At 42.4% G+C, this 20,056-nt stretch overlaps 1 protein-coding gene across 2 annotated transcripts in view; it reads left to right on the forward strand.

The window, feature by feature from the left end:
* Positions 1 to 1,888: 1,888 nt before the first annotated feature.
* Positions 1,889 to 20,056, forward strand: part of LOC138282759 (fibrocystin-L-like) — a 455,872-nt gene continuing 437,704 nt past the window's right edge. For both annotated transcript variants that reach the window (XM_069220630.1, XM_069220631.1), the window contains exons 1-3: positions 1,889 to 1,949; positions 6,902 to 7,019; positions 19,702 to 19,788. In XM_069220630.1, the coding sequence (XP_069076731.1) occupies positions 6,902 to 7,019; positions 19,702 to 19,788 (205 nt within the window). In that variant the 5' untranslated portion in view covers positions 1,889 to 1,949. The remainder of the gene's footprint in view (positions 1,950 to 6,901; positions 7,020 to 19,701; positions 19,789 to 20,056) is intronic.

A 20,056-nucleotide genomic window follows, 5' to 3' on the forward strand; every position in this document is an offset into this window, starting at 1 on the left:
AGGTGAGGAATCATACAAGGAGAAATATCTTTATATCTCCTTGATACTTCCTCTTTCTATATGTGCTGCATTTTGCAACTCACATAGAAAGAAGAAAATGTCTCTAAAGATTGTTTTTGTACAGGACAATGCCCTTTTCTACACAAAAACAATCCTGTCTGCAAAGCAGGCACCCTTGAAACATGGTGCATGGGTGTGTGAGTTGGCGCTAGGCAGCACATTATGCGCCAGCACAGGGAAATGACAGGCATTCACCATATAGTATTAAGTACAGCGCATTCCTGCCCTTTTCCTATCATGCAGCGCAGAGCTGCAAGGTGATTTGCTACTCTGCGTGATTGATAAATATGCCCCTTATTGTAGGTGAAGGTAAGGTGTTTCTGACAACTCACTCTTATAACAAGCAGAAACAGATGCATATCTGGTTATTGCAAAGAGAAGTTTGAAATGGAGAAAATACATGAATATATTTATTTATTGTATAAGTTTTTAATTAATGCGCAAACTGAAGTTGATTGTATAACAAGAGAGGTTACGCCTGCACTATTTGTGCATTATTCACTTTCTGACACCGAGTAAAACGTTTTACACAGGCAAATTGGTAAGAAATGGACTGAAAATTGAAATAAGGCTCCACACAGCGATGTGAACAAAGGAAATCTATTAAAGTGACCCATCCATAGGTCAACTAATAAGTCATGGGGCGAAGACTTTACAAAGACTCCAGAGCCTTATGTACACTTCATTTAGGTCAAAGACACATGAACATAGAGAGAAAATGAGTTATAAGCATGGACAGCAAGCAAGAATGCATGTCACACACTGTGGGGATGAACAAAGTACTGGGCTACAATTGTGGTGATTGTGATTGTTTGCCCCTGCAGTCCAGGGTCCGGCCTACTCCTACTCTGGTTCTGCAAATTGGCCAAGAATACCCTTCTGCGCTTAACTCTCAGGGTAGTGAGGGCGAGCAGCCCAAGGCTTCTCAGAGAGAACTGTGGAAGGCAGAGGCTCAGAACTAACAGCCAAAACTGCATACTCAATAAATCACTGTCCAGGATAGTGCCCTTGTCATAAAAGAAGGTACTTTAATATCACAGCAAAATGAAATATTACAGAACAGGGTGGGGGTACGGCTGCGGGGCAGACCATTTCAGCTATGGGCTCTTACTCAAGCACTACACAAGGTAAGATATAGGCAAAGAGTAAGCACAGTGGGAGTTCTTTTAGCAATTATCGCATAGGCAATTCCTAGGTTCAAATAGTTCTTAAGCCAAAATACTCCAAGTCCCAAAAGGCTCCCTTCCTAATGTCTGACACTACAGTGCAGATGAGGCCTTGCTGGACGGTGGACCGTGGTACCAGTATTTTACATCTGGCTGGGTAGCTGGCTCTCCTGGCATCTCACTGTGAATTTGGTGATTTGGATATCAAAATGTCACTTTCTACCTGAGAAGATAGCGGTGAACACAGCACAGAACACACCAGCTCGAGTAATTCTCGAAGCCAAGCGTTCCCTTAGCTGCTGTAGCGAGTGTATCAAACAGTCGGGGTTTTCTGGCAACCAGAGGAGGGAAGTCATTGCCATAGCTCCGAAATGTTGTGGAACCAAAAGCCAAGGGTAACTCCGCGTTGTTGATACTACGACTAAGTCTCAAGCCTCGAATATGTACCCAACTACTACTTTACGTTCTTTGAAACATTTCGGGCATTAAGAAGGCCAGGTGGGGCTGGTCTAATTAGCCACACAACAATCACCGGTGCGTCGCGGCTCTACAAGGGGAAGCGCCTCTGCTCCACAGCCCAGGGCAATGTCCTCTACCCGTTGCTAGGAGCAGCGACTCCAGGCAGAGGATAAATAGCGGCCGGGCAGAGAGCCCCCACGCCCGTCCAAGGAGGAGAGAGTCTGGAGGCCGGCCGTCCGCAGAGACCCGACAGCGGCGCAGTCGGTAAGCTGGACGCCCCATTGAGGGGCGCTATATGGCGTTTGCTGGGTGTGTGCGTCGGAGTGAGGGCCCACGGAGTGCCAGTAAAAAGTTGTGGAACTGTGGCAGGTGGGGTGGAGACGGACGGGGATGGTGTTCCTTCTAACAAACCTTTCTGTACTGAGGTGAAAGTCGAGCTTGAATAAATTATCACCTACATTTCCAAAATTGTTTATGCTGTTTAGTAAAAAGTAGACAACTGTGAAAAGTATTTTGCAGATGTAGTTTTTTTTGTTTAGCACCCCTATGGGTTCTGTTCACTTCGTCCTCAGCTGTCTCCAGAAGCGCCCTCTCTTCTTGGCCCTGGGGCGCCGAGGGTGGGCGACTTTATTGGATAGAGGCGAAGGCCCCCACCCCATCCCCCCACATGCTGAGGTCCAGTGGTTGCCTTTTAGATGTGGTAGATGAAGGGTTCGCCAGATAACCAGCCTGGCAAACATCCCTGAGGGGCCTCACTAGTGTCTTGTGTAGACACTTATATGAGTTGCCTCCACCCCACATACTCACAGGAAGGGTCGGACTGACTCGCTAGTCCAACTCGATACAAAATGAGGATATTAATGAACCCATTTTCAGGCCTACCTGATATGAGGCGACACTATACCGTTTTATTCAGATCCCAGGACATTACAGAGAGGAGGGCAGCTACACACAGGCATTCCATAAGCAGGGATACTGGAATTAGGTGCCAGGAGACCAAATCACGCAGCCAAGTTGACTAAATTATTCTGCAAGAATAGTAAATAAAACAGCTTAACACAGCACATTTCTGATAGTCATTATGCACATTGTTTTCGTTTTTTTACACCTTGGCAAAGGTTTCATTACACCAGAAACAAGTTAACACACAAACACAGCAATAAACAGCTGAGAGATGACCAGCCAACTTTTGTGAAGGGCCTTCAACTGTGCGCAACACATGTCGGACGATTTTTAGTCAGTTTTGACCCGTTTGAGTTAAAAACATTTCTTTGTTAAAATCCATAAATTATACATCAGATGATGGATTAGGTGGCAAATGTGGCAAATCCATGAGTACGTTGACAATACTGCAACCTCAGACTCGCATAATTCCAGTACCCCTGGTTACAGGTATTGTGACCTATTTAAGGGGGTCACAAGAGATGCCCGCTGCTAATATCTGGTACTCTTCTTGAGTGTGATGGGCTTCAGTGGCCTGAACTTGCCTCACAGCCCCACCCTTAACGTGGCCTCCTATGGGACGGGACTGGTTCTAATATTCCTAGCTGTCACGTACAAGCAGTCTTGAATATAAGGAAGATGGAGGGATGATGAATACATGACAGTGCTCCCCACGTTGCCTCGAAGAAAGGACAGTAGAGCAGGGACAGCTGGTGGGGCATGCAGGCGCCATCACTAGGGCTATTCTAAGAGAGAAATAACTTTCAGGTCTTCTTCCTGTGCCCCCAACAGGTCAGACTACAACCCACCACTTTCCTACATTGTTTAGTCAGTTGGGGGAAATGTTTCTAGAGTTGCATTGCTCTCGTGATCCGTTTATGGCCAGGTCATTGGAATAAATTGTTTTTGTTTTTTTTGCAAGGAAGCACAGGAACATCATCTAAGAGTAGCTTGGTTTGGGTAAAATAGTCAATGTTGCAACCAGCAGAAAACTGCCACTTTTTAACATTATTTTAAATAAAAGGTGCACTTCTTTTATTCTGCATATCGCAGGATTTTTTTTTAGAAACGGTCTTCAATTTTCACCTTACCACGTGTCCCCACTACGAGCCTCTGAAACACTCTCTTTTCTTTAAGATACGCCCTGCAGAAGTGCATTTTACTTTACATATTAATGATGTAAGTATTTTGCTGGGAGACTGTGTCAGATTCAAGAAATCCGAATTTATGAAAAGAAGTAAAATGGTTTGGATTTTTCTCTGCTCGGATTGCTCCCTTGAAATAAATACTGTTTTGAGGGCCATGTTTGTGCTGCAGGAACAATGAAGCAAGACAAAGAATAAGTAAATCACTCCCAGCTATTTGAACGATATTCCTAGATTATTTTCATGTAGCAAACAAAAACGTTTACAGTCAATTAATTATATAAATCAACACTGGGCAAAGGTTTCACCTTATTAGTATATGTTTAATGACTGATTAGAGCAATCAGTAACTGAATGGTGACTGATCAATTAACCTTGGCAAAATGTCTGACGCTGTGCTGCACCATGCATCACTTTTCTTTTAGTAACTTTCGATCAGTTTGAGTTAGGATTATTTTAAAGCTGAGATCTACAAATTAGGCAGGAGATGATAGGATGTGTGGTGAGTACAATAATCCCAGGACACAAGTTGAGGGTACACGTGGGTAGACTGCATCTACCCACTAGTTTCGCAGGATAGACAGCGTCTACCCTGCCAAGACGTTGTCCTGGTGTAATTTTCAGACTCCGGGACACATTCAACAGTGCCTGTGAATTGTGTGCTCTCTTCGGAGGGCAGCAATGAGCCGGCACGGAGGGGGGTTATCAGATTCCAGCTGGGCCCATATCAAAGGCCGAAGTTAAGGGGCCATCAGGTCTCCTTTTGTTGGAGCTGGGAGCCCCACACCTAAATGCAATGGAGGGGAAACAAAGGCAGACACCGGGGCCCTCATTCAGTCTTCAGACCGCCAGCCTGGTCGTCGCGGTCAGACTGCCGCCAAAGCAGTGGTCCAACCGCGACATTATGACTGTGGCAAAAGCGGCATGGTTGGACCTCCGGCAAGCAGTGCTGCCCTGGGGATTACGACCCCTCTCTCCACCAGTATTTACATGGTGGTTGCACCGCCATTTAAATGCTGGTGGAGACGGTGCCAGGGGCTCCAGGGGGGCCACCACACAGCCCGTGCTCCTGGCATTGGGCAGTGCAGGTGCCCCCCTAGACAAAACATAGACCTCTCCAGCAAGTGCATCCACATTCAGAGTTATCTTACCATTTTTAGTATCCCTTAAGATTTACTGGGCACACAAAGATCTCAGCAGCAGCTATATGAACCCCATATGATATTTTAAAACGCAGGTTTTGCAACTAACTACGAATAGGTTTACTTCCACATTTCTTGATGGTGCCCATTTCATTGTGGCAGGTTTAAAAAAATATGTCCCTAATTTATGGGCTTTTGATGCAGGAAAGTGTAGCAAGTCACCTTGCTGCACTGCCCTGCATCAAAGGGAAAGGACAAGTATGCCCTACATCTATGCAATATGGCAAATTCCTGTCCTTTCCCACTGCGCTAGTGATGTTTTGGCTGTCTAGTGCCAATGCAGGCACCATGCACCATGGTCCAAGGGTGTCTGAAGTGTATGCAGGTTTGTTTTTGAGCAGGAGGCGGCACCTAGGTGGCTTTTTCCTGTTTCTATGTGTGCTGCAGAATGCAGTACACATAGAAAGAGGAAAAACGAGGATAAATAACAATATTTCTCCTTGTTGCACCTCTCCTGGGAAAGAGTAAGGTTTTGGAGCATGATCAGGTTTACAAACTCATGTAAATCTGGGGATGCGTCAAAATCCATGGGTGTTGCATGGGAACAACTACCGCAAACAATGGCAGAACGAAACTTGAGGGGCCCCTCTGCAGAGTACATGGAGGGGCTCCTCTCCGTAGGCACTCAGGAGTTCTCAGTCCAGGGTACTGTGCTGATGGGGCCCTTAGAGCTCAGGGGTCCCCCGCACGATGTGGGCTGTGGGGGCTTTTGTAACACGAATGACTGCAATGCCCATGGATCACCTCCCTTGAAGAGAGTAAGGCAATACAGCGATTTGTGCTGCCTTCTCTTACTCGATATCTATGAGGCCAATCAAAGCCACATAAAGTGGCTTTGCGTGACCCCGTTGATATGGTTGAGAGGTCTGCGCTGCTGTAGTGTCACAAAAAGTGACGTAACAGAGGTTCAAGCCTCTCATAATTATGCCCCTAAAAGTTGAGGCTTGGATTTTGCATCAGGGTTGGTTTGCTTGTTTGGCACAACCCCAACACAAAATCTCATTTGTTAAACATTGTAATGCGCTCAAATGTATTCATGTCACACCTGCTAAACATATGTGTGAGGTCTTAAGATACAATATCACATCTTATGATGTCACTGTGAGGTCATGGGTTGAGATGCCACTTCCTGTGATTCCATGTACCGTGTAACAGGCCGAGATGTCACCAAGGTTATGTCATGTGCCATGATGTCACTAGCATGCTGCCTAACTTCGTAAGTTCCTTCACTTCTTTTTTTAGGACTTGTGCCTGATAAACCCTCCATCACATTGAACGTGCAGCAGCTGCATATGTGCATAATTCCAGTGCTTCTTTTTGCCTGATTCATATTATTCTTCATCCAAAGATAAACATTGCTTTAGCTATGTGATAAATAAGAGGTGGGCATATATTGCAATGAATCCCTTTTCTTTATTCCTGTTGTCTGTTTTCTCTCTATATGTATCCTTTTTTCTCCCCTTCATCTGCTCTTTCATTATCTTTCTCATTATATACAGTTTACTGTCTCAGCCTCTCTACAGTTCTTATTTCTCTCTGCTGTTATTTAACTTTTTATCATCCCTCCTTCTTTTTGTAACTTTCCATTTCAGAGTGCTTGTGCTGGACGGGAAAAGATACTAACATTAGCCCTAGCAAAAATATTAAAACCATTCCCATCCTGCAGGAGGCCAACACTAGAATGAGGTCGTGGGTGCAAGCTTAGGTAATTGCAGCCAATCCTGCTCAGAAAACAGCCCCAGCCTGCAGTATGGCCGAGCCAGCATAGTACTTGCGCCTATGTTAAAAACACATCTTTTTTTTCTTTCTATGTCCTAGGCTTCACTAAATTTACACATGCATGTGTTCATTTTAAGTCTTCACAAGTGGAGGAAGTTTGTTGGAGAAATGCCCACTTTTTGACAGCTCCTCTTTTTTCCTCTTGCAGATGTTGGCTGCAGACCGACTTCCGGTCTCATTTAAGATGGGCCTCACATTGGACCCCCTACATTCTCTATATAACTGCCTCGCTTTGGCACTGCTGAGTGCCATCTTTACATCTGCAGGTATGTATGGTGAACACTGTCCATCAGTCATTTGCAAAAGGCAACACTGCTGAACTGGTCTTTTAATACCTAAAACTATTCAATGCTCCAACAGTTGGTATGGTTATCCTGTTTGATTCTCACTATTTTTGCCAGAATTTTACCCCAATAACCCCTCGAGAATGGATCATTCAGAGAATCAAAACTTTGAAAGCAAAATTGCAAGCACACTTTAGCAAATGGAGGTCAAACTCTGTCTCAGTCAGAAAAAGGGGGGAACGAGGAGATATTTGCAGGAGAACTTTACTGCCTACCTGTAGTCCTCATAAAAGGTTTGTAATATCGCTCTCTTTAACCCTGCCAGGACAACCTAACAGAGTCCTCATCCACAATTGTCTTGTTACAAGCTTCATTATTGGTCTCCACGCCCAGAATGATGGTGCATCTGCCTGGGAATAACCAGTAGTCTGGGATTAACATTACAAGGATACATTATATACAATTATCTTGGGTGTAACCACGCAAGACAATTTTAATGATGGCCACCCTGATAAAACTAAAAACATGTAAGTACTGTAGTAGTACTATTCTCAAACACAGGAGGGGAGTAATGGCCTTTGCCTCTCTGGTCTACTAAACATTACGGCCTTGGTTGTGTTGCCCAGGTGGGATAGGAACATAACTAAATATACTTATAGACTTGTTTTAAAATGTAACTTAAAAAATAACCAAGCTTATGGCAAACTAAGCAAAATAAAATTGTTAGTGTGGTTGGATAATTATATTTTTAAACTATTGCTATTTGTAAATTATCTTATATATTTAAATTATTGTATGGTTTTATGGACATTTGAATTTGATGTTCAATTGGTATTAAAGCATAATATTTTGTTAGTTCTAACTTAAAATTAAGTATGGTAGATTGCTTTACATTTATTGTGTAAATTGAATTATTGGTATATATTGTTTTTAACATAAACTTCATTAAATGTCTCCGTAGTTTCTCATAGGAAGGGGGCCACACTAATGGAAGTGGACACCAACAGATAGAATTTTACTTGTAGTCATTCTATACTTATAAATTCTGTTGTAAGAGGTTTCACCTTCAAACTGGAGAGGCTGGAGACATGTACATCTGTATTTAAGTGTAAATCTCCACTCAGAAATGGTGAATACCCTAAAAGTGTTGAGTTACACGTAGGTATAGGACTTGATCTACACATGAGGAAATCCACACATGTATGTGTACCATTGTAAATCATTCCCTTTTATGCTTATTTCTCATCAGAGATATTGGTGATTAGAAAAGCTTTAAAACACTCCTTACGACCCTTCGTCTGTCATCCGACTTTTCATCTGCTCTTCCCACTAACTGTACCACAATCTTGGCCATCCCCCACACCTTTGCCATTGAAGTTATTTCTCACACTCTCATCTGATGACCCATCATGTGTACCATCTGATCCTTTCAGACCCCAAAAAAGGTTTGAAGTGATACATCAAGCAGGGCCAAGAAAAAGGAGAGGTTCCAAGACACTGATTTTCCATGTTAATTCCGATAGAAAATTTTGGGAAGCAATACAGAAAAAAACAACTGAACAGAATCAAACCAAATTTGGGAAAAGGTTAGAACTTTATTCATAAAGCGTGCTTTTTGCTATTTGGTGTAAATCCATTCTTCCGTTTTTGAGAAATTCTCTTTTAAAGAGGTTCTTGTGGTCATGAAGAGGTTAAAAATATAGTTATAGCTGGACTATTGCTATCCAGGTATGCTCTGATTGGCTACTTTATGGAGGCTAATCAATTGTGATTGGCTGGTAACTACATGAACAATATTTCAGGGAAGCCATTTCAGGACTCATGGACATGGTCCCTGTGTCCTGAAAATTAATTACAAAATATATAAAGGCGCAAGCTGAACACACACTGACCCCAAGGGGCAAGTTGGTGCGGAGGGAGCTTGATTGGCTGGCTACACCATTGGAAAAGATAGCAGCCATTACAGAACTCTGGGACATGGTCCTCATAGAAATGAATTGTAGTGAATGCTGGGTTTTGAGGGTCGCATAAAGGGGCACATACAAAAAGGTGACAACAGTGCTTAATCATCTTAGGAATTCTGGTGTGTTCTTAGGTAATTTATTCTATGAACCATGTTTTAAAGAAAACTGCTGGGATTTGATAAACCATGTTTTAAAGAAAAAGGTTTTCTCATGATTTTCTCATGGACATTATAAAAGGTGAAAGCACATTTTCTATCATTCCAACAATAGCAGCAGCGGTCTGTCATTTGATTCCCCAGTGTTCTAATGCAGCTTCCCGCAGTGTTCTAAACAGTAGCACACATGAAGCTATCTGAAGCACCTAATCATTTGTAGGACTTACCAACCTTTGCATTATGTACCACCTGTCTTTTGCCTTGACTCGTCTTGCTGGCTGTAAAACTCTGTGCACTTTACCCCTGCTAACCAGTGACCTCGTGCCTGTGCTCTGTTCATTCTGATGTAATTGGTATAGCCCTAACTGGCAGATTTAGCTTATGCATAAGTAGACCTCCCAGTTTCCATTTTCACTGATTTTCACAGATAAAATACAGAGAGAAAACTATCTGTTTTCCTTTCTGTATTTGTTTTATATATGAAAAAATACAGAAAATATTATTTGGCTGATTCTCACTTCTGTCAATCATGAGTGCCAGGACAGTAGGTGTGCAGATTGACAGGTAGAGAAGATTTACTACCGAAGTTTATATAAGGGCACATAGAAAGCTGTTCACACTATTCTACAATGCAGGTTAGCGTGTTGTTCCGTATCAAGCTATAACTTGATGGACATTCAATTGTGTGCATACATTTATCAGTTAAATACATGTCGAAATATATGTTCATTCCAATTTGATTTATACACTAAACACTGAATAACAATGGATAAATAAAGATAAAATGAGCAGAAAATAAATATGGATAAATACAGTCTGAAATGTTAAGAAATAAATACTATAAAACCTGGAGTACTACACATAATTCCCTAGTATATGGTACAAAACATACCCAGGACCCGTAAGTTAAAGGCCGCTAGTGGACTGCAACACCTACTGTGCCATATACAACAGTCCAGATATAAAACATGACTTCAGGTCTACTATTGTAACCTGAATGCAGCAGTGTAAACACTACAAATTAAAAAAACATTTTGCAAGGTCCAAACCTCCCTTTTAAATAGAAATAGGTCACCCCTATCTAGACCTTGTATCCACAGGCAGGGTGTATGGAATTTAAAATAGAACATGTGGAAATTCTGTGTTAACATGCCCTTAGTCTTCACAGTAAGCTGCATATAAAAGCTCTTTTTCACTGTGGCAGGCCAGCTGTTGGATATAGAAAACCAGAGTACAGATTAATATCATATTACTGTATATCAGGAAATGGACTAGCTAGAAAAATAGTTAAACAACTATTTTGATTAGTTAATAAAAATCCCATAAAATGGTTAAGTCAGATTTTTTATAAATATTAGGGAAAATTAACATTTTAGAAAGTTACTTTTTCTCTGCCTGAAGCTCCTGGAGGAAAAAATCACATTTACTTTCTGACTTCTGCCAACCAGCAATTGGCATCTACATAGGTGTGAAAAGGGTGTGAAATGCCTCTTAAGAGCAAACAATATTCTGACATGAATGAGAAGAGATGACTGCTCTGAACTTCATTGAATATGCAGGGCGTGGACTGAGAGCATCCTTTTTGACATAACATGCCAAATCCTGCTTGAGTGTCAAATCCTTCTTGACACGTCTGCTGGTTTTATACATACAATTTCATATCTCCACTGTCTGGTTACTGGAAAACCCTACTTTAGTTCTGCCCAACATCTGTCTCTCAGTTTATTGGGAGGGTACATTGGTTGATTTCAAACTGGATTTTAGTGTTAAATGTGGGAGGACACTACGACTACCATAGAACACCTCCCAAACAAGCCCTCAAAGCCCAGGTTGATTGTGTCTGAAGACTTTTGCCACCTTGAAAATGCCCAAAGTCAGTAGGGTTGGCCCCAGGAACTTTTATCTCATTGATTAAAGCATGCCCAGGAGTCATTCTCACCCACTTGCTTATGACAGACATAAATATGTGGCATCTCAAGGCACCCACTTCAGAATACTTTCTGGATGTGAGAGAGAACAGAAGAGGATTGAACCTACGGTCTGTGACCTGAGAGGAACCCTAAAGCACTGGATGTACTACCACAGGACAAAGACATGGACTCCAATTATCATATTTATGACTTCCTATTCAAGCTACAGGAATACAACAAGATACAAGAGTCCTTTCCTGAAACTGTCCAGCCAATCAGTGGCAATTGGACCTGGACTGGCCCCTGCTGTTGGTCTCTGCCTGACACCCTCTGAGTTTCTAAGTCATTCTCCAGATGTCCTTGTGGGGATGTAGAATTGTACTCATGTGGTGGATCAGGACTTAAACAACTAAATCAGAAGGTAAGAGCTTTGGCAAGGACAAACCTGCTTGGTGTTTCCAACCCATGCTCAATCACAATCAGTCTCAAATTGAGTCTTAGCCCCAGTCTACTGTGATCATTGACTATCATTAGTACTCTATTCTTCTTGGCATTATTTCTAATTAAAACCTTAAAAATTCTTGTCTCCAGTTATTCGATTTTTGTCATTTTGGTGTCATTGTGTTTATTATATTTTACTCCATTTCTCTAATTCAGTTTCAGATTTTTATTGGTATACATTTTTACTTTATTAATGTTTTGGTACTTTATTAATACTTTACAATTTCCTCAGTAACACCTGTCTACTCCTTCCCACAAATACAAAGGGGTTGAACTTAATTTTGTTAATTTTAGGACATTGAGGGTTCACCCTTACAAAGGTTGTGATGATTCCATGAGATCGATAGTCACCCACCCCAAGTTATAACCCAGTTCACTTCAGCATTTCCTTTAGAAAGTACTAAAATGAGAGGGTTTGTTTTGTCATAGAAATTAAAGTTAGTGCTCTAGACAACAAAAATGAGGACACATTTTCCATGAGTGCTCAGATATCTTTCTCATCCATGTTACTAAAAATATTCTGACACGCAGAGCGAAACATGTATTTCCATCATGAGCAGCAGTCTGTTAGTTAACCTCCAATTAATGAAAGACAAGTTCCCACAGTGTTCTAATGAACAACTGGAGCACTAACATTCAACATTTATGACAAAAGTGTGGCACCCCTGAAATCATCCTATTGGAATCAAAGCTGTTAAAACTAAAGCGTTCTTATTAGAAATGAACAAACTGAGGGGTTCCATTTTATCATAGAAATTGTAGTTAATGCTCTAGAAAGGTAAAATGAGGGCACATTGTCTATGAGTCCTCTGATGACTTACACATCCATTTCTATAAAACATTTTGGCATGCAGAGTCAAAAATGCATTCCCAACATGAGCAGCAGTATTAGTTAACTCCCTAGTACTGTACCATCACTACAGAGTTCCAATGAGCAACTAGAACACTTACATTTAGTATTCAGCACAAAAGTGAGGCAATCCTGAATGGCATTTTGTTGGAGAGGGGCTGTTGAATTTAAAGTCTTTTCTGAAGAGCCAGCTGAAGTAAATAATGTGAGAATATGGATTATTACTTGGGGTAGATGATGGTTCACCTAAAAAAATAATGTCATTTGTCCATCTGGGTCTAGCAGAAGGCATTGTGACATCAGAAGTCAACTATTATAACTTACTGCAGTTGAGCAGCGACATACATTTTTAGGTCTACGCTAGACAAACTCTTCATCTGTCTCGAAGAGGCATGTTGTATTCAATCTGTGGACTTCAGCCTCTATCTACACTTACCATTTGCTGGCTCCATCATCACTCACTTATTTTTTCTCCTCATTTGTGCACGGCATGCATGCTTCCTTCCTCTTCTTGTGTTTAGCCCTCCCTGAGAGCATGGACCAAATACTACTATCCATTCAGTGGTCTCATTTTAGGACCTGCTTTAGGGACTACTTTTTTATTTGTTTTGCACCACTCTACAAAGTGCTCATGTTTTTACCAGCTGTCCCTCCCACCCACGCCCACCTCCCAGAGTGACAGACACACTCTGCACGTGACCTCAGAGATGAGTTTCCTCTGTTCTACAAACCATCACCCCTGCTTCTTCATAAATGGCTCTATTTCAGGTACTTAGTAACTGAGGGTGGATTATATATTTATTTAATGTTTTTTGGGAACTCTGCAGCAATGTACTAAAGATGCGATCATGACATACAATGTATAAAAAGCAAACCTACCAATTCAAAAAATTCTGCCTTTCACCATCAAAACCCATAATAGCGCAAGACTTCCAATATGTACGCCACGGCGTTCAGCCTGTCACTTGTGCCTAACCTCAGATCCAATCACAGACCATGCTGTGGAACGTTGTTTTAGTAGGAGTTACTTTGGGTTCAAGCACTTTAGCAGAGTGTGTTTTTCAGCCGTCTCCCGCCCTCCTCCGTGTTCCATGGTCAATGCTCCCCATCCTACCTCTCTGTTTTCCATGTTGCGGGATCAACTCATGTTACCACAAAAATTGTACACTTTTCCTGCCTCCGTGTCTGTCCCGGGTGGAATGCTGACCTCTGATCTGTGTTATTCCCGTATCGTTATTGTGCCCGCAACGTGCTGCTTAGGAGAGCTCTCTGTCCCCTCATGTGCCTTTAACAAATGGGCACTAAGCTGGGCATAGCTAATAGCAATTTAATTTTCAGGATAAGACTTTGCTGCATGGCTCATCCTGATATAGAACAATGTGCACAGGGAGCACAGCATTGGCGACACGCAGCACACCGAATTATGCTTCTTAGTGCCCGTGGTTGCTTGCAGAGTGTACTGTGCAGGAGACATTTTGGGAGGAGCTGTGTGTGCGCTGCATGGCTCCTCTTGGTGAGGAGTCAGGACTAGAGTCCAGTGCTGTGCATCACACCCACACACATGCACTGCCACACCTGCTTTAAGGCAGAGTGGTTACCGTTTTTATTTCAGCACATGCTAGTTGTGAGTCAGGGCAAGGACCCCCCTTTAATACCACACTCTCCTTACACCTACTGACATCCTCTCATCTCAAAACACCTGCACGCTCGTGGAATACCAATGTTTTCTAGAGGGGGCCTATTAGCGCATGTCTGTAATGTTTGAAAGGCGCGCGCCATAAGATTTTTATACTTTATTTCAATACCAAATAATACGTGCCTGTCCGTCTGTCTGTATGTCTGCTTGGTTGCTTATCAACTTGTCTGTTCATATTGCTCCCTGTAAGTGTGTCTAACTGTCTTCCTGTTTGCTGCCACATGTCTACCTGTCTCTGTCTCTCTCTATTTGTCTCTGTCTGCCTTTCCAACCAATCAGCCTATTCATAAACCCGTCCATTCAACCACTCGTTAAATTCTCCCACCACCAACCGAGCCATGCATCAATCCTTTAATCCATCCGTTAATCCACACTCACTCATCCATCTCATCATTCAGATCCATCCATCCATCTCCATGACTGCCTCAAACGTATCTAGAGGGTTTCTATTGCATTGTGTATGTAAACAAAAACTAACCTTTAGAAAGTCAGTAGTTCTGCTTTTGTGTCACCCATTAAAATGGTTTGCTTTTCGAGGCTGCAGGTGGCAGAAAATAATTGAGATCCACTTGGGTCAAGTGCAGCCGTTAGTTACTCTATGTCTGCAGGCAAAAGCTACCAGCTGGTGACAGGAGCCTGCAATGACACTGCACGGCTGTACCTCTTTGATGTGGCAGGGAAGCGGCTCTCCTGATGTCAGTGTTGTACGGGGTGTGTATGTGAGTCATGCACTGAGTGCTTTGATTTATCTGTGTGAGAGGAGAGCAGGAGCATAGACTATGTGTTTTCTAATGGGAAAGCTTGCACTACCTATGTATTTGTGCAGTAGTGAAAATTAATTCTATATTGAAACATCCAAACAAAACAGCCACTTGCAGCTGGTATAAAAAGATTTCTCCATAGAAGGAAGGTATAGGCAAGGGTGAAAGTTGTGATTATGCTATTTCACACTGGAGTCTGGGGAACTACTACTTTTAGATCCAGGAGGTTTCCTCTTACATTAGGTTCTTCATTATCTGAGGAGCTAACCTCAGAAGAACTAAGACTCTCCATATAGTTCTTAGCTAACATACATAAGACTAAAATAAAACTAGGAGTCAGGCCCATTCTGAGTGGAAAAGATGGATTACAGAACATATGTCTGTCTGCCTCAATAAGTTTCTGATGCATTATGTCACTCCACTATCCTCATATATTAAAAAAGATCAGGTGATGTATTACGAGGTTGGAGGATTTGCTAGTGCGTGTTTTGGTTACTGCTCACTTCGGATGTTTGTGCCCTATATACAGCCAACCAACATCAGAATTTTCTGCAATACGTCAAATAGTTTTGTCCAACAATTCAGTGGCACATATTGAACATGTTTCCTTACTGAATAAAATGGGGATGTGCATTTTAGACTACAGCTGCTTTCCATCTATTGGGATATGCTTTTTAGATCAAGCCTACTTAACAGCGCATGCCCTGCCCTGTCTTCTGAGAGACAAATTGTGGACTTACCAAAAGCATTCACTGGCTTGGAAACTCCTCATTACTTATCATTGATAGATTTTCCTATTAGGCTCATTCATCCATCTTGCACCTGTCCCACCCCTGGATTATTACCACTTTTCTTGTGTCCTTCGACTGCTCACTTATAGAGATCTATGTTTCTTTTTTGTCTAAAGAACTCCACGAGAGTGCTTGTATTTTCCAGCTGGCTCCCTATTGTGCTCTTCTTCCCCTCCTCAGCACGCTCTGTTGCTCTCTATCTCACCAGTGTACTTCTTCCTCGCTCACTACACGTTGATTTATCACATGCTGATTCTCCTTTTCACCACACCGGTGTGTTGCTTCCCCCCACTTGCACCCTCCTCTCTTGCCCATTGCGTCTCCTACCGACTCCTATATTTCCCCATTTGCTTGTTCGCGTGTGTGCTTCGGCACAGCCTACTCCACGTTCCTCTCTAACCTGTTGCTTTTCCTCCCCACCACTGCCCTCCATGTTGCTTCCACCGACTGGCGCAATCCTCCTTCAGCTGTTGCATCCCCCACCAGCTGCGTCCTCTGTGTTTCTCGCTTCCGACCGGCACTTGAATAAAAAAATGCTCCTGTCATTTCGTAGGCATGCAGGGAGTGTATATCTACAACACAACACAAATGCTACATCATAACACCTTTTTAAAAGTGTATTTACTTTAGCCATGCCTTACAGCACTGGGGATAGTTAACAGTATAGCTAAAAAACATTGGCAAAGTCAACAGGCACAAAGACGAGACCTATTGGCTTTGCCATTGCTTTTTTAGTTAAGGCATCTAGAGACATCACAACAAGTCACTTGCAAAAGGCAAATTAGAGAATGACTTTTCGAACAGGGATTACAATCGTCTATGTATTAGGTAGGCAAATGCCTCTTTTTGCATATCATTCATTTTTTGTTTTTGAATTGAACCTGCTGATTTATTGACTTTATGTACTGGGACTGTGCTAACCAGGTCCTGGTATAGGTGGTCTGACCCCTAAAATATGTTGAAATGGCTATATGCGAATTGGCACGTTTGACTTATCTGTGAGTCCCTACCATATCGTTCAATGTGTACCGAGGGGCTCATTTACAAGGTTTTGGCACAGGGCAGTGCTGCAAGGACTCTTGCTGTGCTGCCCTGCTTCAAATGGAAAGGGCAGAAATGTGCCATATCTATCAGCTATGGCACATCCCTGTCCTTTCCCCCTGTGCTTGCACAATGGGCTGCCATGCTCTGACTTCAGGGACCCGTGCACCATGGTGCAAGGGTGTCTGCATTGTAGGGATGATTGTTTTTGTGTGGGAAGGGACACCTTCCTGCACAAAAACAACCAATGGAGATGTTTTCCTCTTTTATGTGTGCTGAAGGACACAGCGCACATAGAAAGAGGCAAAAATGAGGAGAAATACAATTATTTTTCCTCATTGTGTAGGCTTTTGACCCATTCCCAGTTTCATGAAATCTTATAATCTGGGTATGCATCAAATGCCATTAGTGTTACGTGGTAACACCCACCACAAAGCCCATGGCATGCCTCCCTATCGCAGTGTGAAGCAACGCAGCGACTTATACTACGTTGTCTCACTCCATCTCTACAAGGACATGTAAAGCCATGCAGGGTAGCTTTACGTGGCCTTGTAAATATAAATCTGCAGTATGCGCTGCTAGACCATCATAAAATTAACATGCCAGCAGCACAGAGGGGCTTATAAATAAGCCCCCCAGTGCCTGTAAATTAAAAGTCACTATTTGCCTGTAATAAATATATTACCATACTAAAGTGACAATGCACAACATGACTGTTGCCCTGCCACTAGTAACGTGGTTGTGCTGGTTTAAACTGCAAGTTTGACTTGTCAAAATATTCCCTTTTGATAAGCCTAAACCCTCCTTTCATTTTTATTATTATATGTCACCTGTAAATAGGCTTAAAAGCCCATAAGGCAGGGTGCACGGTAGTTAAACGTATGGCATGTAAAAGTGTGATGCTAAACATGTCCTTACAGAGACAATGTCCTAAAAGTTATTTTTACTGTAGCAGAGTCAGCTGTTCCATACAAAAGCTTTGGGGTACATCGTTAAAATAAATTATGGTATCTTTGCCTAGGAACCAGATAAAAAATACATTCTTGAAGTGTTTTTAACAATATTTATTACTAATCCAATTCATTGGTAAAGCCAAATTTGTGGCAACTTATACAAAGTTGCCTTTATCCTGCTTCATGTCTCTAGAAGTCCATTTGCCTGAGCTTCCAGTTGTCACCCAGCACCTGAATAGCGCCTTGGTTAGGTGTAACGTGGCTCCCAGAGCTTGCATATCTTCAAAGGAAGCCTATCCTGCCACTGGCAGATTTAGTTCACAGGTAGGCCTTCTAACCCTTTGACTAACAAGCCATCCAGGCTCCTATCTCAGTGGGAGTGGAGCTGCCTCCAGAACACTTTGAGTGGTCACGGGAGAGAGTTTGCTCAGTTCCTTGGCCATACCTCTAGGGTGAGCACTATAGCTCTGCACAAGGGGGGAATGGTTCTACTGTGTTGAAATTAGGTAGAAAGGGGCAATGTGGAACTGTTTCAGTAAGGCACACATGAACTGCTGAAAAGGTGGGTAGGGTTGCCCTACAATCTTTTTCCCTATTTGTTAAGGAGGGTCAAAGATTCATTTTCAACCAACAGGCTAGTGTCAGGCATAAATGTGGCATCCTTCAGGACCCCCTTTTAGGACACTACTGGACCTGTATGAGACAGAAGGAGGGCTGCACCTGCTTTGGAGGTGTGGACAACAGAAGGACTGCCCGTGCTGCGAGGAGACCTGAGAGGTTGGTCCTGTTCCCACTTGTGCCCAGACAAATACATTGACTCCAATGGTCAACTGGCTGACTGCCTCTGCCTAACTGCCTGACTGCCACAGTATGTGCAAGAAACCAAATTTCCTGAAAGAGCCCAGGTGACCAGCTCCAACTGGACCTACCTTGGACCCTTCTAGTGGCTTCTGCTGGAGTGAGTCCTAACTCAAAAGTTCTATTCTTGAGGTCCTGGGACTCTGGACTGATGTTAGAGTGTATATTGCCTGATCAAACGGCAAAAGCTAGACTCAGAAATGTTTGGCCAACTTTCTGACTTGGGGAACTGAGGGAGACCGGGGTTTTCACTGAAGTAAAAGTCGCCGACGTCAAACTGCAGGTCAGCCTCAACTTTCTGGTTAGTCTCACTAAAGAAAATTCAACTTCAAGAAAAGTGTCTAACTTTGAACACAGAGGGCTTTGCCAGCACTGACGAATACATGGATCTTTCCCACTTCTGTTGACAACAGCACTATTGTTGAGTCTTGCTTTGGACTAAGCTTGCAACTTGCCCTGTTGATGATAACTTTTTCTTCATAAAAGCTCTGTGCATAGAGAACTCTTTTGACTGGGACCAGATTGGTCCTCTTATATGACCCGCAGTCCATCATAGTAGGCCTCAAACCTTACCTTTGTCCTGGTCTAGTGAGACCAAATTGTCAATTTGCACTTTTTTGGCAATATTGTTATTTAGAACTTTTAAAAAGTTCATATCTCTGGTTCCCCTTATCAGAATGTTGTCGTTTTGGTATCATTTTGTTCATTAAAATATTTGTTTTATGTTCTTATACATTCAAGTGCGATTTTTTATTGTGTTGTACTTTTGACTATTAGCTGATTTGGTAAATGCTTTACGATTTTTTCCTAAGTTAAACCTGTCTGCTCTGTACCATAGCTACCAGAGGTTAAGTTTGTGTTCAAGTTACTGAAATCTTTGCTGGACCTAGCAAGAACAGTGGCATTTATTTTTTTAGTGGTGGATTATCATCCACTTCAATTAATAATCCCCATTCTTAAATGTCATAATGCCTGTTATGTTTGTAAAAATAAATTTCCAGAAGTTAAGATGCATGATACGTGTGAATTTTGCACAGATACATGTGCACCATTTTCTATTGGCTTGCCTCTTTCAAGTTCCTCACTGCATGCAGATGTTATTTGGCTCTTTGGTGGGGGTACATTATGTCCTTAGTGCGACGTTATCTCTGAAAACAATGCTAACGAATGTTTTCACTTCACAGCCGGCCAGCAGACTGCTTCAATCTCAAAAATCCAACCAACATCTGGGAGCACGAACGGGGCGACGCGGGTCACAATCTCAGGACACGGTAGGTTTTAAAAAAGACTGTTATGGTATAGTATAAAGAAATAGTTTACCAACAGCATGTCATATCATGACAGTAACTCAGCAGTCTGTGCATATTACTCAACTGCCCACAAGAAGCGGACGTTTCCACCCATCATTCTATTGAGTCTTTCCTTCATGATTCAGCCACTTTAACAAACTGAACACGTGACCTTTTGGGGCGTAGCTCTAATCAGTGCAGCAGGTGAAGTGGCACTATGGCCCAGTGGTTTAAAAGGCTCATTTCCCAT

The sequence above is a fragment of the Pleurodeles waltl genome, chromosome 2_2, assembly GCF_031143425.1.
Source record: "Pleurodeles waltl isolate 20211129_DDA chromosome 2_2, aPleWal1.hap1.20221129, whole genome shotgun sequence".
NCBI lineage: Eukaryota > Metazoa > Chordata > Amphibia > Caudata > Salamandridae > Pleurodeles > Pleurodeles waltl.